This window comes from Rhinolophus ferrumequinum, chromosome 9 (assembly GCF_004115265.2).
Source record: "Rhinolophus ferrumequinum isolate MPI-CBG mRhiFer1 chromosome 9, mRhiFer1_v1.p, whole genome shotgun sequence".
Lineage (NCBI taxonomy): Eukaryota > Metazoa > Chordata > Mammalia > Chiroptera > Rhinolophidae > Rhinolophus > Rhinolophus ferrumequinum.
Window position 1 is genome coordinate 46,669,998 of NC_046292.1, and position 22,221 is coordinate 46,692,218.

At 40.0% G+C, this 22,221-nt stretch overlaps 1 protein-coding gene across 1 annotated transcript in view; it reads left to right on the plus strand.

Moving 5' to 3' along the window:
• Window positions 1-18,833: 18,833 nt before the first annotated feature.
• ROR1 (receptor tyrosine kinase like orphan receptor 1) overlaps window positions 18,834-22,221 on the plus strand; it is a 371,075-nt gene continuing 367,687 nt past the window's right edge. The window contains exon 1 of the mRNA XM_033115986.1: window positions 18,834-19,344. Within this exon, the coding sequence (XP_032971877.1) occupies window positions 19,254-19,344 (91 nt within the window). The 5' untranslated portion in view covers window positions 18,834-19,253. The remainder of the gene's footprint in view (window positions 19,345-22,221) is intronic.

A 22,221-nucleotide genomic window follows, 5' to 3' on the forward strand; every position in this document is an offset into this window, starting at 1 on the left:
AGTGATTCGCATCCTTATTCTCCTCATCTTCATCTCTAATCCTGATGTATAGAACAAGTTTCCTGTTTCTTGATTCTCTGAATAGGTAGGTTATGACCAGGAAACAGCTAGAAGTGTAGCTAAAATAAGAAGGGGTGCAGCGCCTTTGGGATTCTAAAAGAGCCCCTTCGACAGCGCACCCTGGTTCGGTGCTGTGTGAGACAAGACAATGGTGGGGAGACACAGACCCAGATGGCTTTGTGAATTGTGTGCTCACACTCTGATAAAAGCAGCATGAGATACATTTTTATATTTCTCTACGGTTTAGAGAAGCACTTTCGTATCTTTGATCTCACTTGATTCCCACTAACCCTGTGAGATATGATTTTTATTATTCCCGTTTTGATGAGAAGAAAGAGGCTGAGAGAGGTTGAGTGGATGTGATAAGTGTGAAATATTCTTTAAAATGTTCAGACAGATGTAAATGGACGTTTCGTGATCAGGACTGTTCAATGGAAAGCCATCATTATGAGTTCTCTTGCAACTGTGTAGATTTAGTCAGAGGATGCCTTCCAGAAGAAACCAGGAAAACTCAGTCATAAAGAAGGGAAGAGTAGGGGGCAGCCTGGTAGCTCAGTTGGTTAGAGCGTGAGCTCTCAACAAGGTTGCCGGTTCAATTCCCGCATGGGATGGTGGGCTGCGTCCCCCTGCAACTAAAGATTGAAAACGGCAACTGGACTTGGAGCTGAGCTGCGCCCTCCATAACTAGGTTGAAGGACAACGACTTGGAGCTGATGGACCCTGGAGAAACACACTGTTCTCCAATATTCCCCAATAAAATTAAAAAAGAAAAAAAGAAGGGAAGAGTCAAGACAGTGACACTACAGATCCTTGAGTTATTAACAGAGAGATGACTCCATGTCAATATGCAGAGTGGGAAATCAGATTTTAGCCCTCCACTGAACCTTAGAGATCATTCTCGTCCAAGGGGAGATACTTTCTTTAAGGTTATACAACTTGTAGAGTGAGCTGCCATCCCAATTTGCAATGAAATTCCTGCCTCCCAGGAAACCCCTAAGTCTCAAGCAAACTAGGACAGTTGGTCACTCTGCAACTGGTAAATGTTTCTGAGACTCCCAAGTCTGTCTGATTCCAAAAGGTGACTTGTTTAATGACATTGGTACTGAATGTAATCATGAATGAGTTACTTTGCCCCTTGGAGCTTCATTTTTCTCATCTGCAAAATGGAAGCAATATTATCTAACTTAAAAGAATTGTTGTGTGGATAAATCAGAAAATGCATGTAAAGTGCTCACTAACTGATAGATAGTATGACTATTCTTATTACTGACCAAGACTAGAAATGGGATATCCTCGCTTTCTACCTACTTCTCTTTCTATTATTCTTGGTTTCCTCCAGCAGGATTAATAAATCACTATTAAGAGGTTTTTTCTTTTTACTGCACATGAAATAAAGTCTCCATATTACAGCTGGAAATTTTCATAAACTTACATGCCCAGGAAGCATACCTTGTTTAGCTTTTGCTTTCTGTATTAAAAGTCACATCTTCCAAGAGGAAGTTTGGTATATAGTTCAACTGTGCCCAAATGCTTTCTTTTTTTAGATTATGAGAACAAGCTACAATCAAATACAGAACAGAATAGAAGGATTTCAATGTATCTGGCACCAAGGTTTTAACTATTTGTGGCAGGAGAGAATGACTGTATTACTTAAATTACATCCAATTATGTAGAACAAGACTACATTGGATATTGCTATCATTTGATCACATTTTTCTTTTGTTGCTGCTTCTGTCCATGCAAATATGAGCTACTGCATTATATATAGAGAAAAACAAAATCCAGCGTTTCATGCTAGATTTAGAAGACTGTCTGTGCTCCTGTTATAGTGTTGTGAGTGGGCGTTTGAACTCTGAAACCCTGAAGCCTGAGCCCCTCAAACAGGCTCTTTCTGTGTCTCAGTGGGAAACTCTTTGCTTCTCTTCTTCAGTTTCTTCAGCTGTACAACAGAAATCCAAATAACTCCCTCTAGCCCAGGGATTCTCTGAACTAGTCTGTAAAATTACGCAGAGATTAAAAACCCTGTCTTGACAATACACGCCTAACATTGTTACGAGCCTAGAGCTCAGAGTTGAATGAGATTAGGAAAAAAAAAAAAAAAAAGGATCGAAGATCCAAGAGGAAAAACCCAGTGTGCTCTCTGCTCAAACTGGGGTACCTTGTGCATAGCTTTTGGGGATCTATATCTGTGCACCTTCCTGGGGTGACCTTGGCAATATTTTTCTACTCCTTTCTCTAAAGGAAGCTCACGCTATCGTAGTTTTATAAAACTCCCCATCCCCCTTCTTCTTCTTTTTTTTTTTAAACTGTACTAAAGAAAAAAAAATTGAGTGCAGCTTCCTTGCTGATTGTGGAGAACAAATCTGTATTTCTTTGGAAGCTTGTTGATCAAAAGATTCGTGTCATCTGTGTGTAGTCCGTTTCTCTGCGGGGAAAAGGCAGAGTAATCAAGAACGCTTCTCTTCTGAGAGCAAAACAGATGCACTGCGTGTGTAATGGGACTGTGCTGAAAAAAGACTGTTGCTCTCCCTGCAAATGTGTGGAGATAATGGTGGCTCGAAAAGAGACCCCACATTCCAGAGCTTTTGGTGTCTATGGCAAGAAGCAGATGAAATGTGTCAATAAAATCTGGCATTTATTAGAGAGATAAGGACGTCTGGAGTCGATGGTATACTCTCAGTAAGACAAGAGAAGGGAAACGGGAACATTTCTGTATCATGATACCAAGTTTTGTCTTGGGTCTGGTGGTACCTGGGTTTATTATGCAGAATTTTTAACCTATTCTCTTAAAATGATTGTTAGTTTTTGGAGTGCTCTCTTCTTGGCCTGATGGGGTTTACAATGCACACCAAACAATGGATTTTTAATTGTATTATTAAAAAATAAAAATAGAAGATGGGTTGTGTGCAGTGCATTTTTCTCTAGGGGAATAAAATCCACAAAAATATTAACCACAAGCATTTCACTGTTCGGAAAAGCAAAACAAAACAAACCATAGACATACAGAGAGTCAGCTGAGTCTCCTCCCACGGGTGGCTTTTCCATAGCTGTATCTAACTGTCTAAGGCAATTATCCTCATAGTGACCTATGTTTCACAGTGACAAAACCCTGTACAGTCAGAATACTTAAAACTTCCAGTTATTCTTTGTATTTTGGAGTTATGAGGAGAGACAAATTAGAAGATGTATCTGTTTCTAGACTTTGGTTTTCAAAAATGTTTTTACGTTGGCTAGTACTATATAGTTCATTACAGGCTTCTTGATTCAGTGTTTAGGTTGAAAGAGGAAAAATATTTTGTATTGACAGAAGATCAAGAGCAGATGTATGCCGAGGTCTTAAGCATACGTTTTAACTTAGGTTTGTGTGCTGTGAGGAACTATCTCAGAGCCAAAAAGTGATTTGTAGTCACTAATTGTAGGCAGTTTGGTAGTTTTTGCATATAAAAATAACTTTTTATCTGTTATCTGTTGGGTTTCCCCTCTCTCATCCTAAATATGTTTTGTGTTTTTACTTCATGGGCTGATTGAAGGTTTAATGAGGAGCTATCTCAATGTCCTAGGCAGTGCTGGGTTTTACACCCATCAGTTTCCTTAGGAAATTCAATGTGGTTATGAAATCACTTAAAGTTGTGGCTATTGGAGCACAGGTCTATGGAAACAGGGCAGGTAAATTTGATCAAGGTAGGATGTCAAGTTGGATCATTTGCGAATCAGGACCCCTAAAATATATTGACTTTGGTGTCCAAAATAATCCAGATTGAATATCTACATTGCTCAAATATGCTGGAAGATTGCCAGATCTCTGCTCCAACTGGTGTGTATGTGTGGAAACTGCTTACACATGCAGCCTAGAGGGAGTCAATTCTGTTGAACGGCTGTCCGAATGTCAACATAGTTCATCATCATTTCTAGACGACAAATCATAAACATGGTTGGACCTCCGGAAATGATGGTTAACTGTGTGAGGCAGATGGTGGAAAACATGAGTTGCACATATAAATGCCGAGTGAGGTAGGACTGGTGTCATGGTGTGAGAAAAGGTGGGAACCGTGAGGATCTGAAGGGACCCACCCCATCCAAGGGGCACCTGCTCCTCACCTCTTGCTCTCCATGGTGCTTCCTCAATGGAGGCCCAAGGTTGCCTGATCTGCTAATTTTTCATTTTTTCAAAACAAGCAGAAATTCATATTTTTATGTGAAATCTCTCAAACTTTAAATGTTGACTTAAATGTTAAAAAAACAGACTCAGAGTCGAAATACTTCAGAAGGTCAAAGATGGCCACCAGGCTGCCATTTTGAGACCTTGGAATTAAATGACTCTCTGGGAAGAGAACCTCCCTACTCTCTATGTAGAGACTGTTTTTCCAGTAACCTTGGTGGGTGTCGTTTTTTTTTTTTTTTTTTTTTACAAAAGAACACTGGACTGGGAGCTGAGAGACTAGCTAAGCCAACTGTCCCTTTCCTGACTGTAAGATCAGGGGCATACCCTTAACTGCACTGCACTCATCCTCAGCTTTCCACCATGTTTCCCTGAAAATAAGACCGGGTCTTATATTAATTTTTCCTCCAGAAGACATATTAGGGCTTATGTTCAGGGGATGTCATCCTGAAAAATCATGCTAGGGCTTATTTTCTGGTTAGGTCTTATGTTCAGGGAAACACGGTAGTATATCAATTCATAACACATGTCCTACCCATCTATCTCACACATTAAGTTCACCGAACTAATATTTATTCAAAACTTATTTGAGCATATCCTATTTTATTTAATCCTCAAGAAGGCCTTATGAGGTAGATATTCTTAACATGTGTAGAGATGAAGAAACTGAGATTCTGCAAATTTTCAGGAACCTGCTGAAGGCCATAGGGCTAATTAGTGATGGAGTGGAGGTTCAGACCAGGTCTTCTGATTTTAAGCTTTGCTTTTCATTGTGAAAGCAATTCTTAAAATAGATAAGGATCTGTAATTGATTTAAATCATAATTCTCATCAAAAACATCATTTTGGCCTTTTCTTTTCTAGCACCCAGATACAGAGTTCGTAAATAGACTATTACCTGGGCAAGTTACTACATTTCTCTGAGTCTCCGTTTTCTCAACTCTTAAATGGGAGGAGTAAGACTTGAGCAGGGAAGGCAAACTGGCATTTCAAGGGATGTAGTTAGCTAGGAGATGTCTTTGTCTGGGACTAAATAAGTTTTTTCTGTTTTTCAAAAAACAAGTTATTGAGGTGTAGCTGACACAAAATAAAATGCACATATTTTAAGTGTACGATTGGATAAGTTTTGACCTAAGAACATACCCACGTACACCATCCCCACAATCAAGATAACAAACTTAATCCATCGCTCTCAATGCCCTTTTGTAATCCATCCCTTATCTCTCCACGCCTTGTCACAGGTAAGAACTGATCTGCTTTCTTTTACTGTACATTTGTTTGCATTCCCTACAATTTTCTATAAATGGAATCAGATATGTACCTCGATGTACTTTTTTGGGGTCTGGCTTCTTTCACTCAGCTTAACTATTTTGACATCTATCCATGTTGTGGTGTGTATCCTTAGTGCATTCCTTTTGATAGCTGACCAGTTTCCATTATATGGACGTACCATAGTTTATTTATTGACTCACCTGTTGATGGACGTTTGAGTTGTTCCAGGTTGGGGCTATTGCAAATAGAGCTGCCATGACCATTGTATAAGTCTTTGTATGGACATATGCTTTCATTTCTCTGGGTTAAAAGCATAGGCGTGGTATGGCTGGGTCATATGGAAGGTACATGTTTAACTTTTTAAAGTTGTACCGTTGTGTATTCCCACCAGCAGAGTCTGAGTTTCCGTTTCTCCTCATCCTTGTCAACACTTCAGTGAGCAGTCATTTAATTTTCCATCCTAATATGTAGGTAGTGGTACCTTAATGTGGATTTAATTTGAAGTTCCTTAATGACTAATGATGTTGAGCCCCTTGTCATGTGCTTATGTACCATCTGTACATAAGCATCTTGGGTGATGTGTCTGTGTCTTTTGCTCATTTATATCATGTTTGTTTCCTTATTATTGAGTTTTGAGTGTCATTTTTAAGTTCTGCATACACGTCCTTTATCCAATATGTGACTTGTAAATATTCTCTCTCAGTCTGCGGCCTGTCTTTTCATTCTCTTAACAGTGTCCTTGGAAGAGCAGGAGCATTTTGAAAAAGTCACATTTATCAATTTATTTTCTGTATTGTGCTTTTAATTATTAATTAATAAATATTTGCCTACTCCAAGATCACAAAGCTTTTCTCCTAAATTTTCTACATGATTTTTACGCATAATTCTGTATAATTTAAAAATTACTTCCCAACATTTAAAAGTTGGAATTTTATATAAGAAATTTAAGTTTCCGTTTTCTCTTAGAAATGGGAGAGCCGAGTGTGCTGGCTTGCATTCCCACAGGATGGTGCTCCACTGGACCTAAATGGCGCTCCAGTCGGCCACGGTCTCACTGGATTGGCCTTACTCATTTCCATTCCCACACTTGCTGCTGTGTGTGCATAGATCTACAATCCCACAGCCTGATGCCCTTCATAACCTTTGAAGTTCTAAGCTTTGATGATGCTACAAAATTTCCATTTATTATTCTATATGAGCCTTCCTTAGTAGGCTAAGAGACTGAGATACCCTGCAGAGAACCTGGAATCAAGCTGGAGATTCTGGAAGGACCACCGTAGTAAGTATCTTCCCTTCTGCCATAAGGGTGGAATTGAACAATCTGGGGAAATTTTTGAAGTAGTTTAAATCTGAAAGTGATGATTTGATGTAGCTCTGAGCACCTGCCTGCTCCCTAAGTCTTTCTTATTTACTTTCTGCTGTAAATTAAAAAAAAAATTTTTTTGAAGTGTAAATATATACCATGAAATGCACATATTTGTACATATCAAACTGATATGTACAGTTTGATCAGTTTGATGAGGAATCAAAAATATAGTTATCACCTCAGTTATGATTTATAGTCTTCCCATCAGTAGAGAAATTTCCCTCCTGTCCGTCTCTACTATATCCATGGCGGTGGAGGGGAGAAGGTAGAGATAGAGAGAGATGCTAGCTGCCCCTCTAGAGTCAACCATTAATATATTATCCAACTATAACTGAGATTTATCTGTTCTTGAAATTCATAAAAACTGGATCATAGAGTAAGCACTGTTTATGTCTTGCTTCTTCCTCTGAGCATGATATTTTTGAGATTCATCCATGTTGCTACATCCACCAGTAGTTTGTTCGTTTTATTAATGAGTGACATTCCATAAGATGAATATACCACATTTTATTCATTCATTCTCCTGTTGACAGACATTTGGTTTGTTCCCAATGTTTTGCTATTATGAATAAAGCTGCAATGAACATTGGTGCACAAATATTTGTACACATAGTTTTATTTTCTTTTGGGTAAATATCTCAGAATGAAATAATTGGATCCATGAGGTAGGTGTATATTTCGCTTTATAAGAAACTTTTAAAAAGTTTGCCACAGTGGTTCCAATATTTTTCACTCTCTCCAGCAACGTATGACGAACCCAATGGCTCTCCATCCTCTCAACATTTTGTATTTTAGTTTCTTTAATTTTAGTCATTCTAGTGGATATGTAATGGTGGCTCATTGTGATTTTACTTAGGCTTTCCCTGATGACTAATTATGTTGAGTATTTTTCCATGAGTTTATTGACCATTCACTTAAAGGTGTCTTTTGATGAGCACATGCTTTTAATTTTGTTGAATTCTAATCTATCAATTTTCCCTTTTCAATTACTTCTTTCTGTGTCTTAAGAAATCTTTGCTTAGCCCCAGTTTACAAAGAATTCATATATATTTTGTTCTAGGAGCTTATAGTTTTAACATTTACATTTAAGCCCTAATTCATCTCAAATTAATTTTTCTTTATGGTATAAAGTATGGATCAAGTTTCACTTTTTTCCCAGTTGGCACAGCAACATTTTAGACTTTCTTTAGACTTTCTTTTTCTCATTGAATTACATTGCTGCCTTTATAAAAAGAAAAAATCAGTTAATATATATTTTCTGCCCTTATGACATAGTTACAGTATTGAGTTTTTCAATCCATGAGCATGATATAGGTCTCCATTTATTTAGGTCTTTAATTTCTCTCAATAGCATTTTGTAGTTTTTCAGTGCAGAGGTCTTTTTATTTCTTTCACTAAATTTATTCATAGGTTCTTTCTATATTTGGTGCTATTATAAGTGGAATTCATTTTAAAATTTCATTTCCAATTGTTTGTTGTTAATATATAGACATACATTGCATTTTTGTATATTGCTTATGTATACTGAGACCTTGCTAAACTTATCAAATTTAGTAGTAGAGTTTTTTAAAAATTATTGTTGATTCTTTTGGGTTTTCTGTCCATCATCATGTTATTTCCAAATAAAGACAATTTTATTTATTTCCCTCCCAATATTTATGCCTTTTATTTCTCTTTCTTGCCTCATGACATTGGCAAGTACCGTAAGATGAATAGAAATGGTAAAAGTGTATATTTTTGCCTTGTCCCCCACATAAAAAGAAATATGTTTAATATTTCATCATTGATAATGATGTGAGCTGTAGGTTTTCCTTAGATGTCGTTTATCAGATTGAGGAAGTTCTCTTTTATTCCTAAATTGGTAAGGTCTTTCTTTTAAAATCATAAATAGGTGTTGGATTTTTTCCAGTGCGTTTTCTTTAACTGTCAAGCTCATTAGATAATTTTATCTTTAACTCTGTTAATTACATTGATTAGATTTGTGAATTATTTTAGAATGTCAAAGCAACCTCGCATTACTAGAATAAGTCAAACTTGCTCACAATATATTATTCTTTTTATATTACTGAATTTAATTTGCGAATATTTTGTTAATGCATTTTGTATCTAGTTGATTTGAATATTTATTTTCTTGAGATGTTTTTTATTAGGTTTTGTTATTAAGGTCATGGTAGCTTATAAAATGAATTAGTGTTTTCTCCTCCTATGTTTTAAAAGAGTTTGTCTAATATTGGTATTATTTCTTCCTTAAATATTTAATAGAATTCACGTGTACAGTCATCTAGGCTAGGGGTTTTTTTTGTAGAGAGACTTTAAACTAAGAATTCAATTTTCTTTCATAGGTACATAGCTATTTAAGTCTTCTATCAGTTGGATAAGCTGTGAGTTTCAAGGAACTTGTCTATTTCATTTAAATCATTTAATGTCTTGGCATGAAGTTATTTATAATAGACCCTTATTAACCTTAACTATCTGTAGGACCTGTGGTTATAGTCTCACTTTCATTCTTGATGTTCGTAATTTGTAGGTTTTTTCTTCTCATTTATATCGATCAGTATTACTAGGGGTTTATCAATTGTGCTGATATTTTCAAAGAACTAACTTTTGGCTTTGTTGGTTTGTTTCTATTATTTGTCTTCTATTTAATTAAACTCTCTTCTTATCCTAGTTACTTTCTTCTGCTTACTTTGGGCCTATTTTGCTCTTCTTTTTCTAACTTCCTAATGTAGAATCTTAGATCATATTTAGGTTTGTCTTGTTTTCTAACATAAACATTTAAAGTTATGAATTTCTTTTTATACTACTTTACCTGTATTCCCCAAATTTTAATATGTTGTGTTTTCCTTATCATTTAGTTTAGCATATTTTCTAATTTTCCTTGGGAATTGTTCTTTGATACCAAGGTTATTAAAAATGTTAATTAATTCTCAAATTTCTATGGATTTTTTTTATTGTTGATTTTTAATTTACTCGACTTACGTTCAGAAAATATACTCTATATGATTTCAATCATTTGAAATTTACTTACGGTCAGAAAATAAACTGTATGATTTCAATCATTTGAAATTTAGTAAGACATTTTATTTGCTCAGCATATGGTCTTTCTTAATGAATGTTCTGTAAGTGCTTGAAAAGAATGTGTATTCTTTAGTTAGATACAGTGTTCCATAAACATTTCCTATTTCAAATTGGTTGATAGTGTTTAAATTTTTTATATCCTTATGGATTATTTATACTCCTTTTCTATCAATTTCTAAGAGAGAAGTTTTCAAATCTCCACATATGATTTTTCATTTTCTAGTCTCCCTTTAGTTTTTTTCAATTTTTGCTCTCCATATGCTTTTAAGCTCTATTATTAGGAACATACACATTTAGGAACACATACACATAAGCATACAAAAATTTAGGATTTTTATGTGTTCTTGATGAATTGATTCTTTTATCATTATGAAATATTCCTTATCTGTAGCAATACTCTTTGTTTTGAAGAACATTTTCTCTGATGATAGTAAAGCCACACCAGGTTTTTTATAATTACTATTTGTGTAACATATCTTTTTTTTATGCATTTGCTTTCAATCCGTGTTTTTATATTTCAACTGTATGTATCTCTTGAATACAAGCAAATAGGGAATTCGTGTTTCCCTTCCTCCTAACCTTGGACTTTGCCCCCATAGACAGAATTCTTACACTAGTCTCACAATAAGAGTCCCATTAAAATTTAAGCTGCTGTCTAGTTACTTTGGATTCCTCGTATCAAGAGACCAGTAGGCAGGTAAAATGGTTATCATCCTGGCAGAAGTACTGGCCCTGATGATCAGGAAGAGGATGCTGGTTTCTGAACAGTGTGTAATTCTTTACTACACATGGATGGTCACACAGAACTTCTGTACAGACATACAACATCTTTCCTCAACACAGACACCCTCCAATAAATAAGGCCTTCTGGGTCATGTGGGCCCAAGCAGGAGGGCCACTTGCACCCCACTTGGTTCTGCTGAAGAGCTCTGTCTTTTATATATTTGCTGCACTGTTTGTAGGGACTTTCTTCCTGAGGATTGAGTGTTCCTTTTAGTCAATTGAGTTCTGGTCAGAAAACTGGTCCTGGCTTGCAACCTCGGTAAGGTACCGTGATTTTTTACTGGGGGAGCTGTCTTCCACCTCCTCCTCATCCATCTTTGATTTCTTTTGAGCAATTGAAATTCCCTTGTTGGCTGCCCATATATCTTGCCCCTGCGGATACTGTGTTCTATTAAACATCATAACTCTGTGAACCAGGCTTCCCTGACTGCCCCTCTAACCTCACTGCTCATCACAGTAATTGTGTCCATGTTGCGTCCTCAGTTAAGCACTTCCACCTGGTCTTTATTTGGGGATATTATCATTCCTATTACTATCAACAATCCCAGTTTTATAACAGCATCTCTTACCATCAGCTCTGGCCTGCAGAGGAGTGCCACTACTGAGCTTCTCAGTGATGCTCGTGTCCTCCCATCATCTACCCAGCCCCCTTTCCACACCTACGTTTTGATTTCAATTCTTTCACTTCTTTCTTTAAGTATTTATCTTCATGATCTTAAATAACATATAGCTATATTTGATATTTCAGTTTTAGTCATTATCTATTGACTTTCCACTATGTCATATGAGCTTTCTTTCACAATCAGCACCACCATCACCACCGTACACTTCCCATCCTCTTGCTCTCCCATCATAATCAATTATAATTTTGGTTAGATTCAATGTTTGCAATATTATGTCTATGCAATCTCTAGCTATGGCTAAACCATGTAACATACTATCTTTCTGTCTTTCTTTCTCTTTTCTTTTTTGCACAACTTTTCGTATTCCATGGAGTTAATTTTTTTTTTTATGTTTGTTACTTTTCTATATGCTCACCACCAATTTATCCCAAAATTCTTCCTCAAAAGCAAAAGTTTCTTTCAGGCCTAAATCCAACTGAGAGTATATCAGGTGATGATTTTTCTCCCAGAGTCTTCAGACTTGTTCCAATCTTGGCTAATTCTCTCTAATCAGTTTTTCAGTTTTCTTCCTGGAACATGCTTTCATTATCATCCTGGAAATTCTTTCTCTTCTCTTTTTTTCTAGATACTACATGTTCTTTTTTTCTTGGTTTACTTTCTGAATAGCTTGTGTATATCCTCTGGTATCTTCCTTAGAGATGATGCATGGTGGACTGAGTAATGGCTGCCCACATTTCCACCTCCTAATCGCCAGAAGCTGTGGATGTGTCCGTTTACATAGCAAAAGGGACTTTACAGATGTGATTAGGTTAAGGATTTTGTGATGAGGAGATTATTTTAGATTATCCAAGTGGGTCCTATATAACCACAAGGGTCTTTATAAGGGAGAAAGAGATGTGAAGATGGAAGCAGAGAGATTTGAAGATGCTGCACTGACTGCGGCTTTGAAGATGGAAGAAGAGGCCATGAATGAAGGAATGCAAGGAATGTAGCTTTCTAGAAGCTGGAAAAAACATATTCTTCCCTAGAGCCTCCAGAAGGAAACAGTCCTGTGGACTCCTTGACTTTAGCCCAATAAAATTGAGTTTGGACTTTGGCTTACGAAACTAAGAGAATAAATTTGTATTATAAAACCACCAAGTTTGTGATAATTTGTTACAGAGGCCACCAGGTGTATACAGGAGATGCTTTGGAGACTTTGCATGTCAGCCGATTTTCTTCTTTCACTCTGAGTGATAGTTTAGCTGAGTATAGAATTCTAAGTAGAAAATAAATTTCCTTCAGAATTTTGGAAGCATTTACCCAAGGCTTTTTATTCTCATTTCAACCATAACAATTATTTTTAATTTCCAAGATTATTGCTATTCACTGCATTTTCCTCCCCCTCCCTACCCCCTGCATCTTGTTCTTATTTCATAAAAGCAATGTCTTGACTTATCTCTCTGAATGTATAAATGATAGAATGTGTGTATGTGTGTGAGTTTGTGAGTTTTTTTTTACCTAAACAATCTATTCCTTCCAAGTTGCTTTTTTGTTGTTTATTTTTATCTCTGTCTTTTGTGTTTAAAACCTTTCCTCAGATGCTTTACTTTGACTGTCAGGATGTACTGCTTTGAAGTTGATTGAGGTATAACTGACATACAGTAAACTGAATATATTTAAAGTGCATATTTTGATGAGCATGTCAATTATTAATTTATTGCTGTCATTTCTGAGTGCACCCTTCATTATATGCTCTATGGTAAATAGAATTTCTTTAAGCATTTCTCCTTTAAAGTGAGCTTTTTCAGTAGTAGGCTGTGAAGGGACATTGCAGGAAGAAGAGACTCCTTGCAGTTTCCAGCATGTGCCAAGTGGTATGCGTATGAGAACTTTGGTGGAGTCTACCATAGCACACGTCCAGAACCTGATCTCTCTGCCACTTTCTAGCCTGGTGATAATCTTTTTTGCAGCTTTCTCAACATGGAAACCAAAGACAGTGTAGCTTGCATACAATCACCTGTGGCTCAGAGAGTCACAGACTGAGTAGCAGCTCCTCTGTCTCCAGAGCTCACCTGTGGCTGTGGGGTTTGGAGAGGTACACACAGAGCTGCTGCTCCCTCTGTAAGCCTCACACTGCCCACATGTTCCATCCACACCAGTGCCGAGATTCCCACTGCATACCCATGCCATTAGTTGCTCTCTCCTGCCTGCACTCCAGGGGTGGGGTGGGGTGGGAGGCTATTGCTTTCTTTAGACTGGCCAAGCCAGCAAACTTCTCTGCTATCTGGTGGGCTGAACCACACCTTCTCCAATGAGGCCTGAACCCCTTCTTGGAGTACTCTCCCTCAGTCCTAGGGTACTATATTTTTCCTTATATCTTCTAGTTACTCTTTTATCATCATTAATAATTCTATTAAACTTTTTCTGTTTAGCCTGTTATATGGTTTCTATCTCTTGATTGGACCCAAATTGCTACAGTGAGTTTTGACATATGTATACACCTGTAAGACCATCACCACAATCAATATAATAAACATATCTATTACTCCCATAAGCGTTCTGATGTCTGTTTGTCATCCATTCTGACATTTCTCTATCTCCAGGTAAGCAATGATCTGCTTTTTGTAACTATAGATTAGTTTGAATTTTCTAGAATTTCATAGAAATAGAATCAATTGTGTATATTCTTCTTAAGAATTCTAGCTTCTTTCATGCAGCATAATTATTTTTATATTCATCCATGTTGTACGTATTAATAATGTATTCCTTTTTATTAATGAGTAGTATCTCATTGCATGGATAAACCAGAGTTTATCCATTCACCTGTTGGTAGACATTTAGGTTGTTTCTAATTTTTGGCCATTACAAATAAAGTTGCTATAAATTTTCATGTGAAAAAGTCTTTGTATGGACTTAATGTTTTTGTTTGTCTTGGGCAAATACCTAGAAGTGGAATGGCTAGATCATATGTTATATGTAGGTTTAACTTTTAACTGCAGAACTATTTTCTAAAGTGGTTGTATTATTTTACATTCCCTTCAGCAACATACTCGTATGAGAGTTCTAGTTGCCCCAAAGCCTTGCCAACATTTGATATGGTTTATCTTTTTAACTTTAGACACTCTAGTAGCTATGTAGTTATGTCTCATTATGGTTTTAGTTTGCATTTACATGATTGTTAATGATGTGGAACATCTTTTCATGTGTTTTTGTGCCATCTGTATATCTTCTTTGGTGGTGTTTATTCAAATATTTTGCCCATTAAAAAAATTAGGTATTTTGTCTTCTCATCATTGAGTTGTAAGAGTTCTTGGTATATTATAAATGCAGGTCCTTAGTCAGATGTATGTTTTGCAAATATACCCTAGTCTGTGGCTTACCTTTTTATTTTCATAACAATGTCTTTTGAAAATCAAAAGCTTTTAATTTTAAAGAAGTCTGATTTATCAACTTTTTCTTTTACAGTTTATGGCTTTTGTCTCTTTTTTAATAAATCCTTGTCAAACCTAAGATTTTTCTCCTATATTTTCTTTCAGAAGTTTTATAGACTATACTATCTTGATATTATTAATAGTTTTACTAACAATCCCTTACTGTTCTTGAATTTCTTGTTAGTGAACTTCTAATGATGATACGAGATTGAAGAGATGTTACACCACACACACGCGCACACACACACACACACACACACACACTACTAATACAGAGATATAGCATGGACAAGAACAGCTATTGGGAAGCAACAGGGAAGCCAATTTGTCTTTTTATCATCTTTTTTACCCACTATACAAATGGACTAGTGAATCTAATGGAACAAAATACATGAAATCGAGACTATGCTAGAAATCCAGGCTGTATAATCACCAAATTTATGTCCTCTCCTACCCCATAATGTAGAGGTTTGGAGAAAAAAGAATAATAATAAACAATTTATTGAATAGGTACCATGCCAAACACTGTGTTGAGACTTTTATATTTAAGGTATAAAGTATAATTATTTTATACTCAAATGACTTTATATGATTGGCTTCATTATTACATCTTTTTTTTCCCACATGAGAAGATTATATCACAAAGAAGTTAAACAACTTGTTCTTATCATCTGGCCAGGTCTGTCTATTGCTAGAGCCCATGTTCTTAATCACTAATAATAGTAGCTAATAAGCATTGCCTGCTTACTGTGTGACAGGCACTGTGCTAAACCCTTTACAAATATTAACTAGTTTGATCTTCAGAACAAAGCTAGATGGTAGGTATCACTATTATGCCTCTTTGAAAATGAGGAAAGTGAAGTACAGAAACCCAAGTTCTCAGCTATTAAGAGCAAGGCCAGGATTTGAATCCATGAAATCTGGCTCCCGAGCCCCCCTCACGTGTAACCATCATGCTACGTGGTTTCTCCAAGAATAACAAATGGCTGTATTTTTTGGGTAAATCAAGCAAATGACCCAGATGAGTCTTTCCCTCCAACAACTTTTTGAAATGTAAGGTAGCTTTGTTTTTTATATTCTCCTTGGCACCGGATTCTATTGACTTGTCACTATCCCGTTCCTTCTCAATCTTCCTACTATGACTTACCTGTGTCTGTGCCTTGTAAGTCCCTGGTGATAATAAAGCCATGTGTGTGCGCTAATAGGACAGGCCAGGGGAGGTGGCTGCCTCCCTAGGCAGCAAGGAGCCTCTGTGGGTACCTCATAGCTTGAGCCAGGAACCTCTGAAGGGAGTGTCTCCTCCTGGATTCTCTAATCCAGTTGTACCAATTATTGGCTTGGTTAAGGGAGATGGCAGGACCATAAGAGGCCTGCAAAAGGAACATTTCAATTACTTGTAGCTTTTCCCACATCCCACCACTTAGGTGTGAGACAGGAGTATACAGCGCAGAAAGAGATTTGACTTGGGCTCGAGTCCTACCTTTTGGCCTCATTGTTTTTACTTTGGGCTAGTTTCTTAACTTCATTTCACTTTAGTTTCTTCCTCTGTAAAAAATGGAGACATAACTGACCTCACAGGAATTTTGGTGGTCTAAGAAAGCTCACGTATGTAGATAATAATATAATGCTGTCTGACACTTATTAAGTGCCTACTCTGTACCAGATACTCACAAAAGCTCTTTATATGAGGAATTAACTCATTGAACATTTACAACAGTCCTGAATAGGTACTTTTACTATCATCATCACCATTTTACAGCTGAGAAACTGAAGCACAGAGGGACTAAGAAAATTGTCCACGGTCATTCAACAGAGACCAGAGAAGCTGGACTATGAGCCCAGGCAGCCAGATCCCAAGCGTGTGCTCCTAAGCGCTGGCATTTACTGAACTTGCATAAATGTTTCCTTTATCTTTTTTTTTTTTTTTTTTTTTAAACAGAGCCTTTTCTAACCTGTCCTTTGGGAATAGTATGTTATAGTTAAACTTCAAGGGATCTGGGACGACTGAGAGAGTGCTCTCCCAGGTCTAGACTGCTTGATGTAGGTTCCAGTGCTGGCTCTGGTCAGCTGTGTGAAACTCCTTGGACAAGGCGTTTTCACCTCCCTGAGTCCCATGTTTCTCTCTATAAAATGTTGAGGGGAATATTCTAGTTAATTTCCAAGGCCCTTTCCGGTTGTCACATTCCTCACATCTGTGATTAAGTTCCTGAAAGGTTTAAGTACTGATAAAAGTGCCATTAAGTTGTGTATACTCAGCCCTGGCAGCCTTCTGTTACCTAAGATACCTGGGGTGGAGGTTGAGGCCAGGGTGGGTGGAAGGGAAAGCCTCCTTGTCTGGCAACTGTGTGTTGTCCTGTAGATGACGGAAGACTGTTCAGCAATGTGCAGTGTCAGTGAGTTTCCTCTGATTTCTGGACCATGGTATATTGCAGCCGACCATCAAAGACAGTTTTCTAACAAGAGAACCTTGTGCAGTAAGTTCCTCAGGCTAGTGACTGGAGATAATTGAGACAGGATTGAATGGGTCACAGGCAGAGAAACTTGGAGGACAGACCTATTTGAGAGATGAACTGGTTGACCCAAGGCCTCTCTGTCTATCATTCCTTGACCTCAGGTCAGAGTGATAGAAAGGGGGGAAGCTATCAAGGCAGCTAGGGATTCTCCTGCCATGGAATTTTGGAGAAGCATAAATGACTGTTTGTCCCAGATGGGGTAGGCATTCACCTGCCTGTAGGCAGAAGGCTGTGAGTCTATGACCTGCTGGGACATACTTTTGGCTACAAAGTCTTGCCTTCAATGAGGTGACTGCTCTTTATAAAATCCTATAGCTGGGTTCTTAGAGGCTGTTGCTGCAGCAGTAATGGCCACCACCACTGACTGAGTGCTTCTTATATGCAAGGCTCTGGCCAGAACTTTCTCATGGATGGGAAAGAGACTGAGTTTTGACTTGGCTGCCCACTGGCTGCGTGACTGCGAGCAAGTCACTCTCTTTTTTGCATTTCAGTTTCTAAAACTGAACATGGGGATAATCTACATAACAATGCAAGGTGGTATACAATTCCAATGACTTTCTTTTAGTGTCAGTAGAAGATTTATGAACAAATGGATACAAAGCACTAGGCAAACAGAAGACATTCAATAAGTGATCCATAGATTGTGGATCCCCTAGGGCAAGACTGACTGGTGTCTCTGTTACTCTGGCATCCTCAGAGCCAAGAGCAGGGCCTGGAACACCACAGGTACTCACCACTTTATATGATCAAGGGCCCTCTCCACAGGGAAAGTCAAACTGTCATGAGTATTTATGCATCACAAAATTTGTAAACCTCAACCACAAGAAACAGACAAAAACATACTGTTAGTAGGAGACTTTAATGTCCCTTTTAGTCCATAGCAAGGAAACTGGACCCTTCCCCCCAAAAAATATGCAAAGATATTGAAGGCCTAAAAATATAATAAATATAAAGAAGATCAAATTGAGATCGTTCTCTATCTTCACATTCTGAACATAGAAAAACACCTTCTTTAAAGAGAATGTTGGGACATTGACAAAAACTGACCACAGAGAAATCCTCAATAAATCTCCGAAGGGAAGTAGTACAGATGACATTGATTTCAAGGCAATGGAACTAGAAATCAAAGACAAAATGGGAAAACATAAATCACTTGGGTCAAAGAGGAAATCAAAAGGGAAATTGTATGATATCAATAAATATTCTATTACCCAGGTCACACAGCTAACATTGGCAGAGCTGGGATTGCTGGAATCTGGGTCTCCTAACTCCTGAATCTCCTAAGCGATTCAGCCACGAACTGGTTTGCGAGCCGGGAAAAGTCTCCTTGAGCCTTTGTTTCTCCTTCTATCAAATGGCCTCGAGGGCTCGCAGGGCTCAGGTCCCCCCGCAGGTTTGAGGCGTGGTGGGGGAGGGGAGGTGGGCGTGCGGGAGACGCTGGAGCAACAACTTTCTGGGACGTCGGAGGGTGTGGGTGTGGAGAGGTGGCAGCAGAGGGCGCTGGGTCGCCGGCCTGGGCCGGTGTCTGCCATTGGTCGGGGCTCGGGCGCTGGGCTGGAGAGTTGGTGGAAAGTGACAAGTTGAGGGAGGCTGAGAGCAAGAGAGGGAGCGCGAGCAGCGGGAGGAGTCGCCGCAGCCGCCCGGGAAGGAGCCCGGGACGACAGCCCGCGGGCGCAGGGCGCGCTCTTCGGAATCCGAGCTGGGGAGACGCGCCCTCCGCTAGTGCGAAACGGACAGCTCAGGACTGACCGGCTCGGCTCGGCGAGGCTGCCGCCGGACGGCTCGGGAGGGACCGCCCTTACGGGGTCCTGAGGCGGCCGGGCGGAGGCGAGGGAGCAGGTTAGAGGGACAAAGAACTTTGCAGACGCCCCCGGCATCCTGCGGGGAGAGCGGCCGGGACGAGGTGGCCGGGACCCCGGGCAGAGCCCGTGGATGTTCTGCGCGCGGCCTGGGAGCCGCCGCCGCCGCCGCCGCCGCGAGAGGAGGAATGCACCGGCCGCGCCGCCGCGGGGCGCGCCCGCCGCTGCTGGCGTTGCTGGCCACGATGCTGCTGGCGGCGCGTGGGGCTGCTGCCCAAGGTAAGAGACGCATCCGCGGGTTCCCCAGCCCACCCAGCCCTCCGCCAGCCTCCTGTCGGCCAGCCCGGCACTGGGCAGACAGGAAGCGCCGCGCTCGCCTCGGGGGCGGCCGCGACCTGTCCCGGGTCTCGCAAACGCGACTCCTGGCGCAGGGGGAGGCAGGCGCGGATTTGCCCTGAAGCCCGTTGCGGGCCGGGGCTACGTCCGAACACCCCTTCTGTGCCCAGCATCAGTTGTCAGCGCTGACAGCGTGGCGGGGTTGGGGATCGTGGGGTGATTAGGGACACTTCCGTGCTATTCATCCCGGCATCTCTCGCTGGACCCTTATCGCGCCCCAACCGGCGTTCAGGCAAGTCCGTCCTGCCCCCAAGTAGCAACCGTCCCGTCCCGAAGGCGCGGTCCGAGAGGGAGTTTGTATTTTTAGTGATGCCTGCGAGAGCCCAGGCTGTCCGCAGACCCGCCCAAACAAAAGCCCTGTCCTCCTGGGGCTCGGGCGGCCTCGCCTCTTCACCGCCCCCGGCTCTGCAGCCTTCTGGAGGGTCACGATGGAGGCCACAACATGTGAGCTGCCTCCGCCGCCGCCACTTTGTGCAAAATACGCTGTCAGAGGCGGCCTGCTGCTCCAAAGTGCTCTGATTGTGCACGTGTGTGTGTGTGTGTGTGTGTGTGTGTGTGTGTGTTACAAACAAGGGCGGAAAAGCCATCTAATGCATACTTGATTTTGGTAATCTCCAAAGACAATTGCAACAGTTAGAGAAAGACTCCACCGAAAGCCCGAGCGTCTTAGTTCGCTGCGGGAAGCTTGGATCCTTGCTGCGTCTGAGCCCCTACACAATGAGAGGGAAGAGCCCGGCTGCGCCTGTGGAGACAACCGATTCATTCTGTGGAGGTTGGAGGGGGAAAGTTGATTAAAGTCCCCAGGGCCTTGGGCCTCACTTTTAACATGTATCCCTTGAGGGGGTACCGGAGCCCCTGGATTCTTTCCTCCCCTACTCCCAGCCCAAACCCGTGCAGATAAATCGGTCTCTGCTCTTTTATCATGCATCTTTCATTTTTAACTTAGCGCTGTGCTTAGGAAAAGAAAAGGCTGTGGGTTATTTAGCAGCTGAGGGGAAAAGATCTGTTCACTCCATAGACTAGGACAACAGAATTAGTTTTTATTAATATCTACCTATAATTTTCGTGGTAGAAAACACGTTCTGGAAGGAACTTGTGTGTGCATGTTGATTTCTTAGAGATGATTTTGGGGACGTGGAAACCACATTTTCTGAGGATGATTCTGAAATTGATCTTGTATTGAGGTTATACTAATCTGGAGGCTCCTGGGGTAAATACAACTCCTAATTGTAATTAAGATGTACATCAGCTAGGAGGGCACCTTCCTGGTGAAAATTCCTAATGAAATGTAAACAGCTTAGTCACATGGATGTTTGCTTCGGTGATGCCAAACATCTGGTCCCATGCCACAACACCTGGGTGAAAAGTAAAAAATGGGCCACGCTGCCTAAACAATGTAAACATCCTTCTGATTTCAGGTTGCCCAGCAGATTGAGGCGGAGACGACCAGGTGATTCTAGCTAACGTCCGGGTCCTAGCTTGGGACTTTGATTAATCCAGTTATATGCTCTGTTCTCTTTTACTTCTACATAATCTTTCAACAATGGTTGCTTTTAGATCATGGCGGGTGGGGTAGGGAACACACCTTTCTTTGGTCAGCTGCCTTTAAATAAATGTCCTATAATGATTTTGCTGAGGGTAAGACAATTCCGTTATCAGCAGTCACCCAAATTCTGTATTCCAGACTCTCAAATAATGAGCTAAAATCTGTTATCATTGTTTTATTTGTCGTCTTAAAAACCTCTTTCCATTTCTGTGCCTCGTTGATCTTTTCTCTGGGGACAAAACTTCTAGTGGAACTCAGATTTACTTTCTTGTCTGATCCAAGATCCTTAAGGTAACTCAGCCAGTGGCTCAGGAAAATCAGCTGAAAGGGGAGATATGTTTCATTTATTCATTAAAAAAAAAGCTCAGGATTTCTTCCATCACTTTGCTATTTTGTTAGCCAGGAGGAACAAACCTTTAAATTTGTTTTTTTCTGGTCTATTCATTGTTGATCTCCTCACCTACTTCCTACCTACCCAGAGCCAAACTTCTAGGAAGCTGAAGCCGTTATAATGTCTCCAAAGTTTAGGGCCTTCAGAACCTGCTGGTTCTTTCTCAGAATCCTGTAGTTTCTGTGGTTTGGCTACTTGAACTCAGAGGGAGGTGGCCTGCTACTGTGTTTGCTGTCACTTGTTCACCTTCCAACGCCATTTTAATAGGTGTCTGTCCTGTCTGCCTTCAGAATAGGAGTCTCTTGAGGACAGTAAGACTGTCAGCTTTCCCAGTGAAAACACTGAGGGCTAAGTCAGCCAGCTCCAACTTTATTGGAGACTCCTGAAAACCCTCCCTAGACAGAGCCACACAGAGAGAGGCCCAGTAGACAAAGGGTGTGGTCGAACCGTGTCTGGCGGTGTGTGGGAAATACTTAATAATTTCCAATATCACTTCAGCATACCTGGTAGGCTGTTACCCTGAGGCCTTGGATTATCTTTCTGGTACTTAATTACAAGTCCTTTTAAAAACTCAACCATAGTCTATATTTTCTTCTCTCCACCTCCTGCATGGTGAGCATAGGCCTCAAATTAGACTTGAAAGTTTCTAAATGGTGTGTCACTTGCATCCATTAGTGCCCAGTTGGGCTGTGGTTTGATGGTGACCACATACCCCATTTTAAATATTTTTGAAAATTTTACATAGCATCCTATGGAGAAGGGAATGCTTTGTAGACTATATGTATATTGATGTAAATGTATCTCTACATATAAATGGCATATG